The sequence below is a fragment of the Vipera ursinii genome (assembly GCF_947247035.1).
Source record: "Vipera ursinii genome assembly, chromosome: 1".
NCBI lineage: Eukaryota > Metazoa > Chordata > Lepidosauria > Squamata > Viperidae > Vipera > Vipera ursinii.
The window spans coordinates 337846993-337859696 of record NC_139512.1 but is presented as its reverse complement, the minus strand read 5'-3'; the positions used below and the strand labels follow the sequence as shown (position 1 = coordinate 337859696).

General features: G+C 41.1%; 1 protein-coding gene across 1 annotated transcript in view; it reads right to left on the bottom strand.

The window, feature by feature from the left end:
- Positions 1 to 12704, bottom strand: part of TSPOAP1 (TSPO associated protein 1) — a gene marked incomplete at both ends in the record, with an annotated part of 74834 nt that overhangs the window by 44464 nt on the left and 17666 nt on the right. Inside the window, 5 exons of the mRNA XM_083376425.1 lie at positions 2070 to 2192; positions 2678 to 2767; positions 3392 to 3475; positions 6124 to 6216; positions 11720 to 11992. Coding sequence (XP_083232551.1) covers positions 2070 to 2192; positions 2678 to 2767; positions 3392 to 3475; positions 6124 to 6216; positions 11720 to 11992 — 663 coding nt within the window. The remainder of the gene's footprint in view (positions 1 to 2069; positions 2193 to 2677; positions 2768 to 3391; positions 3476 to 6123; positions 6217 to 11719; positions 11993 to 12704) is intronic.

Sequence of the window (12704 nt, the reverse complement as noted above, 5' to 3'; positions counted from 1 at the left end):
TCAACTGGGAGACTCTGCACCAAGTGGAAGATCAAACAGATTCCTGACAAACCTAGCAGACAACTTTCTCTCCCAAAAAGTAGAGAAGGGAACTAGGGGATTAGCCATATTGGATTTAATTTTCAGTAACAGAGATGAAATTATAGAAAGTGTCGAAGCCACAGGAACCTTGGGGGGAAGTGATCATGCAATATTGGAATTCAACATTCTGGAAGCACAAGCAATAGAACATAGCCAAACTAGAGTCTTGGACTTTAAAAGAGTTAATTTCAATAAAGTTAGAGAGACCTTGGGAAGAATTCCATTGATGAGAATCCTAAAGGGGAAAACAACTCAAGAACCTACCAAAACCAGTGCCATAAAAACAGAATAGAAACACAAGTTAAGATAGGCAAGAAAATGGTAAGTGAACACCTGTCCAGCCTAGACAAGTTCAAATCACCAGGCCCAGATGGATTACACACCAAAGTTCTCAAGGAACTGGCAGACGTGATCTCAGAACCACTGAACTATATTTTTCAAAGATCCTGGAGCACTGGGGAACTACCAGAGGACTGGAAGAGAGCTGATGTAGTTCCCATCTTCAAAAAAGGGGAAAAAATACCTTGGAAGATTCTGGAAAAGATAATCAATCAATAAATCAGCAAACACCTTGGTGCAAACAAAGTCATCACTAAAAGTCAACGTGGGTTTGTCAAAAACAGATCATGCCAGACAAATCTTATTGCATTCTTTGTCCAAGTGACAAAATAAGTGGACCAGAGGAATGCTGTAGATATAATTTACTTGGACTTCAGTAAGCCATTTGATAAAGTAGATCACAACCTACTACTTGATAAGATAGAAAAATGTGGGTTAGATAGTATCACCACCAGATGGATTCGTAGCTGGCTAACAGGCCATACTCAGCGTGTGGTCTTCAATGGAACTGCATCTACATGGAAGGAAGTGTGTAGTGGGGTGCCCCAGGGCTATGTTCTTGGCCCAGTGCTCTTCAACATCTTCATCAACGATTTGGATGAGGGGATAGATGGGGAACTCATCAAATTTGCAGACGACACCAAGCTGGCAGGAATAGCCAATACTCCAGAAGACAGGCTTAAGATACAGGAGGATCTGGACAGACTCAAACACTGGGCACTATCTAACAAAATGAAATTCAATGGTGAAAAAAGTAAGGTTCTACATTTAGGCAGGAAAAATCAAATGCACAGGTATAGTATAGGTGGTACCTTGCTCAATAGTAGTAAGTAACTGTGAGAGGGATCTTGGAGTCCTAATAGAGAATCACTTAAATAAGAGCCATCAGTGTGCTGCAGCTGCCAAAAAAGCCAACACATTGCTAGGCTGCATTAACAGAGGGATAGAATCAAGATCACGTGAAGTACTAATACCACTTTACAATGCCTTGGTAAGGCCACACCTGGAATACTGCATCCAGTTTTGGTCACCACGATGTAAAAAAGATGTCGAGACTCTACAAAGGGTACAGAGAAGAGCAACGAAGATGATTAGGGGACTGGAGGCTAAAACATATAGGGAACGGTTGCTGGAATTGGGTATGTCTAATTTAATGAAGAGAAGGACTAGGGGTAACATGATAGAAGTGTTCCAATATCTCAGGGGCTGCCACAAAGAAGAGGGAGTCAAGCTATTCTCCAAAGCACCCAAAGAGAGGACAAGAAGCAATGGATGGAAACTAATCAAGGAGACAAGCAACCTAGAACTAAGGAGAAACTTCCTGACATTTAGAACAATTAACCAGTGGAACAACCTGCCTCCAGAAGCTGTGAATGCTCCAACACTGGAAGTTTTTAAGAAGAGACTGGACAGCCATTTGCCTGAAATATTATAGGGTTTCCTGCCTGAGCAGGGGGTTGGACTAGATGACCTCCAAGGCCCCTTCCAACTACTTCTTCTTCTTCTTCTTCTTCTTCTTATTATTATTATTATTATTATTATTATTATTATTATTATTATTCCAAATTTGCCATTTCTGCTTGCCAATTTTCCAAAACAAAGGATATCAGTAGAAGGTAGCTGCTCTGGGACAGCCCTTTGCTACAAACCTTAAGTGCCTGCCCGAGACTCTCCAGCCTGTCCTGGAGTTCCTGGGTTTTCTGAAGAGCCAAATCCCGTTCCTCGGTCACTACAGAAACCTGCAGCCTTAAGTCAGCATTTTCAGACTCGACCTGCAATAGGAGAAACCATTGGTTAGCCCTCAGAGGGAGGAGGAGGAGGAGGAGGAGTTCTCTCTGACACAAGGAGCATTACAATCCTTTCTGCTTTAGTCTAGTTAATCTATTGCATACAAAATTTATTTATTTATTTATTTATTTATTTATTTATTTGGTTTATATACCGCCCTATTCCCAAAGGACTCAGGGCGGTTTACAAGGCAAAATTTAAAAACAATCCAATATAAAATTAAAATAAATTAAATTAAGTCTAGCCGAATTTGATGGAACTGTAAGCAAGATCACACACACAAATGTATGCATTTGTGTACTGATATCTGACATCCACATCCAACGCATCAGAAAGATGAACTTGTTTTACACTGAAATAATATTTATCTCCAAGAAAGACCTCGAGGACACCAAAGCCATAATCTACAGTCACCAACTTACTCTACTTTAGATGGGGGGGGAGACATAAGAGAAGGTCTCATGATTACCTTCTCTGTCCACTCGACTTGCCCCTGTAACACGGCGTTCTCCTCAGAGAGTCGGGCATTATCACTCTGTACTTCCTGAAGTTCGATCTCCTGTGTGGGGAAAAAAACAAGCATGGATTTTCTCCCCGCTATGACAGATGAGTTCAGAGAGGATTCTTTAGAAAAGTGGAACCTGGCATAAATATGCAGTTCTAAGTCAAAGAAAGTGCAGTTTCAGAATAGTATTTGTGCATACCATGTATAAGAATATGATAACATGGTTTAAAAAAAAGGCATTTTGCAAAGAAAAAAATGGAAAAGATTGTTGAAATTATCAATAGCTGTCCTTCCTATCAGAAATATTTCACGCTGCTACCTAGCAAAGGCTGTTGGAAAGAAGGAGGGTGCCTTTTGAGAATGCACATTTACCATCTTGAGTTTTTAGATTTCCCCTCCATACCCAGCAGACACTGTACTTAATGTGTAACTTTGGGGGGGGGGAATTGTTAGCCTTTGCATCAGCTATTGCCGCTCTTTGTAATCCCTTGTTCTTGCTGTATTACTGCATCGGTGATTTGCTATTATTAGCTAGTTATTGCTATTGAACCTTCCTTTCCTGGGGAGTTTGTAGCATCCCTCTTCTGTCTGTTGAGTCTAGGAGTCTGCAGGGAAGCAAGCAGCACAGTGCCAACAATGTGTGTGTGTGTGTGTGTGTGTGTGTGTGGACTCACTTACAAGCTCTGCACATCTCTTGTGCTTCTTTTTTACTTCGTGCTCCAGATGTTCACATTGCTTCCTCTTCTTTGTGAGCTCAGACTCCTATCAGAAGAGGAAAGGAGACAATCAAACTGAAGAGCAAATGACCAAACAACCCTTCCCTCTTTCAAAGGGGACGGCCTAAATTTCAGGGATGCTGAAGCCTCAACTGGCCTAGATTTAGCAGCTGGACACTCTCGGTCTTCTTTTCCAGAGAACTATGTCGTAAAAGTATACAAGTAGTCCTCGATTTATGACCACAATTAAGCCCAAAACATCTGCTGCTAAGTGAGGGATGGGGGGGTTAAGTGAATTTTGTTCCACTTTGCGACCTTTCCTGCCACATGTGTTAAGTGAATCACTGCAGTTGTCAAGTTACTAACACGGTTGTTAAGTGAATCTGGCTTCCCCATTGACTTTGCTTGTCAAAAAAAAAAAAGTTGCAAAAGGCAATCACACGACCCTGGGACACTGCAACCGTCATAAATGTGAGTCAGTTGCCAAGCGTCTGAATTTTGACCACGGGAATTCTACAATGGTCGTAAGTGTGAAAAACGGTCATAAATCACTTTTTTCAATACCGTTTTTTTCAATACCGTTTTCAATACTATTGTAACGACCTGTATTTTGCCACTAGACCAGGGGTCTGCAACCTTGACAACTTTAAGACTTGTGGACATAGCTGGCTGAGGAATTCTGGCAGCTGAAGTCCACAAGTCTTAAAGTTGTCAAGGTTGCAGACCCCTGCACTAGACCAAGGGTAGGCAACCTCAGCTCTTTTATGACTCATGGACTTCAACTCCCAGAATTCCTGAGTCAGCATAGCCCAGCTTGGAAATCTCTCCTTTTCCCCTCAGCATAGCTGGCTCAGGAATTCTGGGAGTTGAAGTCCATGAGTCACAAAAGAGCCGAGGCTGCCTACCTCTGGCCTAGACAGATGCCTGAGGGGTGTTTTCAATGGCATCTACAGGATCTCACTCCTTTTGGGCATGTGGGCAGCCTCATAATGCATGGAGAAAAGGGGCAGGGCTTGCATGACCACACAGTGATGTCATTCCGAGCCCTTCATCTCCCTCACAGATTCCATCAGTTGCTCACTGATCTATGATCTTGAAAGTTTTAACGAGTGTTTACAAGCTACTTTGATTATGCAAAACCTGTCCCTTCCCGTTGGTGGAAAGGAATGCATAGAAGCTGGAAGCTCCAGTGATGAGATTTCTGAGGCTCCCAGTTGGATTGGTTTTTTTTTTTAAGCTATCAATTACTTGTAAACTACAGGCAGTCCTCAACCGCCCTGAGTCCTTCGGGAGAAGGGCGGTATAAAAATTAAATTAAATAAATAAATTAAAATAAACTTACAACAGTTCATTTAGTGACCATTTGAAGTTACAACGGCACTGAAAAAAAATGACTTATGACTGTTTTTCACACTTACGACCGTTGCAGTATCCCTGTGATCAGAATTCGGATGCCTGGCAACTGGTTCGTATTTATGACGGTTGCAATGTCCCGGGGTCACGTGATCACTTTTTTCGACCTTCTGACAAGCAAAGTCAATGGGGATGCCAGATTCACTTAACAACTGTGTCAAGGAAGGTTGTAAGATGGAGCAAACCTCACTTAAAAACTCTCTCGCTTGGCAACAGAAATTTTGGGCTCAACTGTGGTCATAAGTCAAAGAATACCAGTACTTCAGAGCAGATTGCACAGATCTTTAAAATGTTTGGTAAAACAAAGACCATAACACCGGAACAGCATTATTAGAAAATGCCACCCTTCGATCTTTCAAGGAGACCATTGAAGAAAAGAAGATCCTTGAAGAAGCATCTCTCCAAGATGGTTCTCGGCCTCACTGGCAACACAGAGCATGGACTTTTTTCTTAGTGGCATCCTTTCTCCTGGGATCCTCTTCCACAAGAGAACTTTGCTGTTTTAAATTTTAGTAAACGGTGTGCGTAATTCACTTAACAACTAGAGCAAGAAAGGTCGCAAAATGGGGCAAAACTCACTTAACAACTGTCTTGCTTAGCCACAGAAATTTGGGGCTCAATTGTAGTTGTAGGTTGAGGTAGAGGTAGTCCTCGACTTACGACCACAATTGAGCCCAAACTTTTTCTGCTAACTGAGATATTTGTTAAGTGAATTTTGCCCCATTTTAGGACCTTCCTTGGCACCTTTGTTGAGTGAATCGCTGCAATTGTTAAATTATAACACGGTTGTTAAGTGAATTTGGCTTCCCCATTGACTTTGCTTGTCACAAGATCGCAAAAGATAATCACGTGACCCTGGGACGCTGCAACTGTCATAAATATGAGTCAGCTGCCAAGCACCTGAATTTTGATCATGTGACCATGGGGATGTTGCAATGGTCATAAGTATGAAAAATGGTCATAAGTCACTTTTTTCAGTGACGTAACTTCAAATGGTCACTAAATGAACTGTTCTAAGTCGAGGACTATCTGTAGTTACTTTTGAGGATAATGTTTCCACAAGGTAAAGATCAAGACTCCCCTGACATGTGAACAGATGATAAAGTAACTTTTGCCATTGTCTTTTGGAAATGTTATTCAGTGCCCCAGTCTAGTCAATAGTTCTAGGATTTCCTGCTAGGACTAACTAGGGCGCCCTGCTTAGCCTTTATAAGATTTGCTAAGCTGTACTAGATGTTGTCATATGCTGTGATAATGATTATTTTTAAAAAAAAAACTCACCAAATGCTTCACTTGCTCTTTGACCGCAGGGGCAGAAAACAAAGTTTCTTCTTTATCTTGCACTCTTGCAAAAGGAAACACTCCTGTCTCTGACTGCAAAACAGACAAATTTTAGGCAAAATTAAAAAAAAACAAATGATCCTGTTTATTTTGTCATCCTTTACTGATAGGAGTTAGCAAGTTGACTAAATTTATTTATTTATGAAATTTCTACTCTGCCCATCTCACCTAAGTGACTCTGGATGGTTTACAACACTGGGCAGTTTACAACACCCAGTCTTAAGGCCAACCTTCTCTGCTGCAAATCTCTTTGCTCCGTGAACTGCTCTGGGTGTAGAACATCACCTCTGAGGTTAGGCAGGAATGTGAAGTTCTATATGGCTGGATTTAAACCAGGCTAAAATAAGGTTTGCTGGCTTTGTTATTCAGCATACCATGAGAACCAGGCTGTTTATCTGTGCAAATTATGCGGACCAGACTATCACATTAAACCATCATATGATTGTGTTTAGGCATGGCACCCAGAACACAGCACTGCTGTCAGGCTAAAACCAAGAATCACAAAGTAGTGATTCTTCCCAGCTGAGTTCTTTATTGTTTTCACATCTATAGACAAAAATCTTGCCAGACTGTGGACGCTACTATCTGCATCTACAATATACTCTGTAAACTACCAAGGAAATGCTGTCTTCACCCTTTTTCTCTCACTTGTAACATTCAGACTGAGATCTCTTACTTCTTTGGAATGTATCCCATCCCTCCTGGGTGTCCACCTTCCATGCTGGGATGAGTGAATTCAGCTTGTAAATGGCATCTAATAAAGAACTCCTTATATTTTTACACACAAGAGAGAGCTAGTAATCAGTAAATCCAGGTTCAAATTTCATGTCTGTTAAGTGTGAAGAATCAGGACCACATGTTAGGTTCCAGTTAAGCTGATTTATTATTCATGTCTATATACAAGAATCTAGTCAACTGTCAGTACTAATTGGGTGCTAGATAAGAGCTAACGGAATTCAAAACGGATTGAACGTAGACCGCTTGTGGGAACCTAATGTCTCTAGGCTGATTCCTCTCTTAACTCCACACCCAGGCAATGCCACACCTTCTCCTTATATGAAAAATAAATGTATATTTAAAATTATATAAAAATAAATATATTATCATTCCAGTCCTTTGATATCATATAGCATCATTCTAATTATTTATTTAAGAAAATTTATATGGTTGCCCACTCACTCTCAGTGACTCTGGGTGGTTTATAAAAATAAAAACCCAATATACAACAATAACTCTACACACACACACACACACACACCGGCAATAACAATCAATCAGATAAGTCATTTTATGGACTCCATCCCACTTGGAGGTCTGCAGGTCCATTGGCAAAAAAGGTCTTTGAGGCCTTGTGAAAGAGTGTCAAAGTGGAAGGCAATCTACTCTCCATGGGGATAATGTTCCAAAGGGAGAAAACCATCATGGAAAGGCCATTCTTCTGGGTCCTGCCAGATGTATTTCCTTAGGACAGGGGACCTGCAACATTTCCTGCCTCTATGCTCTGGTGAATTAGATAGATGTGACTGGGAAAAGATGGTCTTTCAAATAACCTGATCTCGAGGCTATGCATCTACCGGTATTTCTTATTTGTTTGTTTGTTTGTATATTTATTTATCATATTTCTAAATTGCCCATCTCTTTCAAAGCAGCATTCTGGGCAGATATATAGAAACTGGGCGACCTAGAGTTCTACTCCCACCTTAGGCGCAAAGGCAGCTGGGTGTCCTTGGGCCAGTCACTTTCTCTCAGCCTTAAAAAGGAAGCAATGGCAAGCTGCTTTTGAAAAACTGCAGGGACTTGTCCCTCAGTCTCCAAGAAGAGGACACAATGGAATGGAAGTGTGTACACATCCACACCCACTCATAATTTATTTTTCAGAATTGGGAGGTATATATAATTCCAATTCTGAAAAATCAAAAATTGATAAAAAATATGAATTGACAATCTAAGCTCCCTCTCTCTATATTATTAATTTTTATTAAAACCAGATAAAAGCTAAAGTACTACTATAGGCGTCTCAAGGGCTTGACTTCAAACAACACTCAAGCCACTAATGTCAGAAAACTCTGATAGTAACCCAGAATATCACTTCTCAGCTTCAGTCTGTGAATCATGAGTTATGAGCAAGAAGATTCAGAGATTTTTAAGATTCTCTTTCCCATCCTAGCACCTTTTAAGGAGTGGGATTCATGTCCTATCATCCTCAAACAGGAAAATCAAAGCTAGTGCTAACTGGGGATTATAGGAGAAGTAGTCTAACATAGTTGGCTGATCTAAGTATACATTAATGTTAGTGACTGTAATTGTTACTAATCTGGCAGCACCTGAAGAATAATGGGAGGAAAATTTGTCCAATATTATATGTTTTCTGTACATTAAAATCCTACTCTGTCATCTAGGAAACTGTGTCATCCTGAGTTGAAACAGTTAAGGTTTCCTGGAACGGAAATATTTTGAGTCGCTCTGCGAGTTGGATGGGCTCTAAATTTGATGATGAGCAAATGATAGAAGCTCCTGAATAGATGGAAGGCTTATGTTCTGATCAGGAGGTGGCTCTTTCCACTGTAACACTGAATGAGCAAATGGAAACTGCCTTGTGTGAAACAAGATATGGGCCAGTATTTCTACTTTGGATTGAAATGGTTCTTCAAAATCCACCTTTCACTGTCCATAAATGCAGGATGGTTTCAGCTGGAGGTTTCAGGAACTGCCCTGGGAAAAGTAATCTGCCTACAAGGTGAAATAGATTGGCCATTTCCCTGTTCTAGAAAAAAATACTTAAAAAAATATCAGGCTCTGTTAGAGAACTGATAGAGAAAGAAGCCAAAGCCCTTACTAACAAGCTTCTCAGATGTAGAGTTTTATTCTACCATCTTTACACTATTTGGAGATAATGTTCCTGAAATATACTCTCTCCAACCTCCAGCGTCCTAGGATGATTTGCACTTTTAAAGAACAAGAATTGTATACATATTCAAGAATACTTAGTAATGCACTCAATAGGGCACTAAAATCTACCCCTCTTGGCAAAATTTTATGGTACTCTGATATGGAGCCTCTCTCCTCAAAGCAGACAACACAACATTAGGTTTCTCACCAATGCAACGTCAGGAAAGCTGGTTCAACCTCCCGATCCTCTTTTCAGTCAAACTTGCCTCCACCTAGATCCTTTGCCACCCCCAAAGGCGACACGGCCTGTACAAAAGCAAGCGCTTTTCAGCCGGGCCGCTGCTCCTTCCGCTTCAGTACCAGGGACAGCTCCGAGCTGGCACAGTTCCAGCCCGGTGGATTGTCCGGTGGGCTGAACCACTTTGCCGTCCGGAAGAGGGAGAAATATCAGCAGCTAGATACGGGGCAGGGAAAAGTTCCAAGCTGCGGCCCGAGGAAGGACCCCTTGAGTGGATAGTGGGAACTCCCAGACTTGACCACCCAAACTTCCAGGATCTGAACTAGGATCCGGAAGAGGTGCAAGCACGGTGCAGTTCCAAATCTCCCCCGTTCTCCATACAGTCAACATTTTCAAGGAAGGTTCAAGTGTGATAAAAGTATGTTTGTATTTTTATTTTATTTTATTTTATTTTTGCGTGTAAGAAAGAGAGAATAGGAAGAATGATGGGAACAGTGACTTGCATGATATACCTAAGTATTTGTAGCTGGGATGAGATTAAGTCGGGAATTCCTGATCTGTGCAGCTGTCAATCAGAGTATTATACCTATTGGCACTATAATTTAATGGGTCAATAGGGCAGGGGAAAGAGACAACAATATGGTCTAGTGATGAGAGAAATGCAGCAGCACATGAGAGACAGGCTCAATTCTCTGAGCCTGTTATTGGAATCAAAAAACTTATCTCCCAACAATCCTGGCCACATGCTAAAATTAAAAATCCGAGTTCAGCTCAACTTTGGTGACAGATTCACATCTGTGTAGTTCCCCTGGCGACAGTGCATGATTTGCCACACTTCATCTGGGACATTTTCTCCACTTCCTGGTACACCCCACAGCCTTAGCCTTGGATCTTTCAAGCACTACCAGGTCTGATCTAGATATAAATCTCATTTGTCATCTTGTGCCACTTCCCTTTCCTTGAAGTTCTTCAATCCCAAATGATGTTGGGGGTTGCACTGTATGCTTTCCACAGAAATTCAAGCACTCTTTGTAGTGCTATAAAGTCTATTAAAAACACGGGTCAGAATCAGAAGAAATGCTCTGCAGTTTTTGTTCATTTCAGTCTTTTGAGTCCATTTTCCCTTGTTCTCTGCCTACCCCACCTTATCTGAACAGCGTGCTTATGTAGACATGAAGTAGCACCATTTGCTCAGGAAGCCTGCAAAAGATGTATTAGCAAACAAATGCTGTCTAATACACCCAGGAAAAGCTCAGCTGTCTTCTTGTCCAAATAGCCCAGCTCCACCCAGGCCTGAAGCTGCACTGCTGGCTTCTCTTCCTCCTCCTTCAGCAGCATTCTAAGAACCTGTTTTTAAGCTGTTCCATCTGGACAAAGAATAGAGGAACAAGAGAGATGTGGGGCTATTCACAGCAGCATCTGCTGGGGCTGGGGGGCAGGAAGGGGAGATCAGGATCAGCAATGATGGATGGGGCATGCATGTGGTATTGACACATGTACAAAAGAAATGAGGCTTGTGTTGCAACACTCCAACCGCCCTCTTAATGCAGGTGGCTCTTCAGTCCTGTTAGCAACTGCAAAGAACCTTTGGCTCTCCAAAAGGTTATCTGTCTGGAGGACATTCCGTCATGTTATCTGATCTCTTTTCATTCCAAGTAGGCATGATAATGATAGTTGTTCATTTTAAGAACTTGTACCTGTGCTTGATCTCTCCCCTCTCCCTTTGTTGGTCTGTGTTCACTCAGCATATTTAACCTCATCAGATAAAAGCCTAGCAGCTACATCTGTACAACAAACTAAATTTAAAGCTATTACTGAGTATTTTCTTAACAGTCCAAAGCATTGTGTGAACCCAGCTCACTAGATTTGCTAATGAGGCATTGTGAACACCCAGAAAAATGGGATAATTCTGTAGCTGGTTAAGCCTGTGGATATAGAATGTATATGTGATTTTTTTTAGGATCTTCTCACTAATATATGTAAACCACACTGGAGATCTTTTTAGCTAAACAGTGGGATAAAATGCTTTAAATAAATGAACAAATAAATATGCTTATGGTGATGCTTTTAAGCCTCACTTGATTCTTTTTCTTTGCTTTCAACCTGGATGAATCAAGCAGCAGATAAAAAAAACAGGAAATGCAGAGTATTACATAAGGGAATGACATGTTTAATTGTCATTTAAAAGAGCTGCAGTTCTTTTCTCAAATATGCCCCACTTCCAGAAGTGTCTTCACTATCTCACAATTGCAGTGGACCAATGGAATAATAAAACAGCAAACCTCATATCTCATGTTAGATAGCAAAGATGGACTCAGGAATCTGGTATACTAAGAATGGTGGATTTTGTTCTAGATTGTGCAGCATGTGGATAATTCGAAGGTAGACAAGATGCATCAAGGAATTTACCTGGCTGGTCTCCTCCACTGCTATGCACAGCTCCTCCCATGGCTGTGATACCCTTGTAGGAGAAAAACCATTTGAACAGGAAGTTCTGGCTGATGTGGTAAGCCCCAAGTTCATTGCAAAGGCTAAAGAAATGTCTCCTGATCCTTGACCACCGGGCTCCAGGGCTGCCTTAAAATTCTTCACAGCAATCTGTCTCTGTAACCGCAGCACTTCCTTCTGAGATTCTTGGAGTAAATGCTGGAAATCTAGAAGAGGCAGGCATGGAGGACCTTCCTAGAAAAACAGAAATTATCACTTACCAGATTAAATAAATCCTGTGGCTTATTAACCAGAGAAAAGTGCTTATATTTGCATATGAGAAATATATTACACAGCAAATGGCTATCTACTGTTTGTTTCCTCTTAGATAGTAAATGTCTATGCCAGGGGTAGGCAACCGTGGCTCTTTTATGGCTCGTGGACTTCAACTCCCTGCTGGCTCAGGAATTCTGGGAGTTGAAGTCCACAAGTCATAAAAGAGCCAAAGTTGCCTACCCCTGGCATTGTGTCTTCAAGCAACATCTTGGAAGAGCAATTCATCTTCCTTCCACATAGAAGATAGAATCCCTCTTCTCAGATAACACTTTGTTGGCTGCACTTGAACAAAAGCTTTTAAAAAGAAAAAAACTATGTTGATAAACCTCTGCCATCAACCAAAATGCTTTTTTAATAACAAAATTAATCCAGATTTCACCAAGCTGTTGCTTTCCGGAATTGTGAGACTTTGACTCCCTTTAAACTGTACTCTGAAGGGCAGCAATGTGAAATCTACTGATTAATACAGCACCCATAATAAAATTAATAGTGAAAAAAGACATATTTCAGATTTCAGGCACATTTCATAACATTCTAGTAGTCTGAAAAGAAAAATTAGCAGACATGAAAACCTGCAGCATACAGTTAGACTGTCTTATTCAAACCAACCAGTGAGGCGGGCCTCACTCTG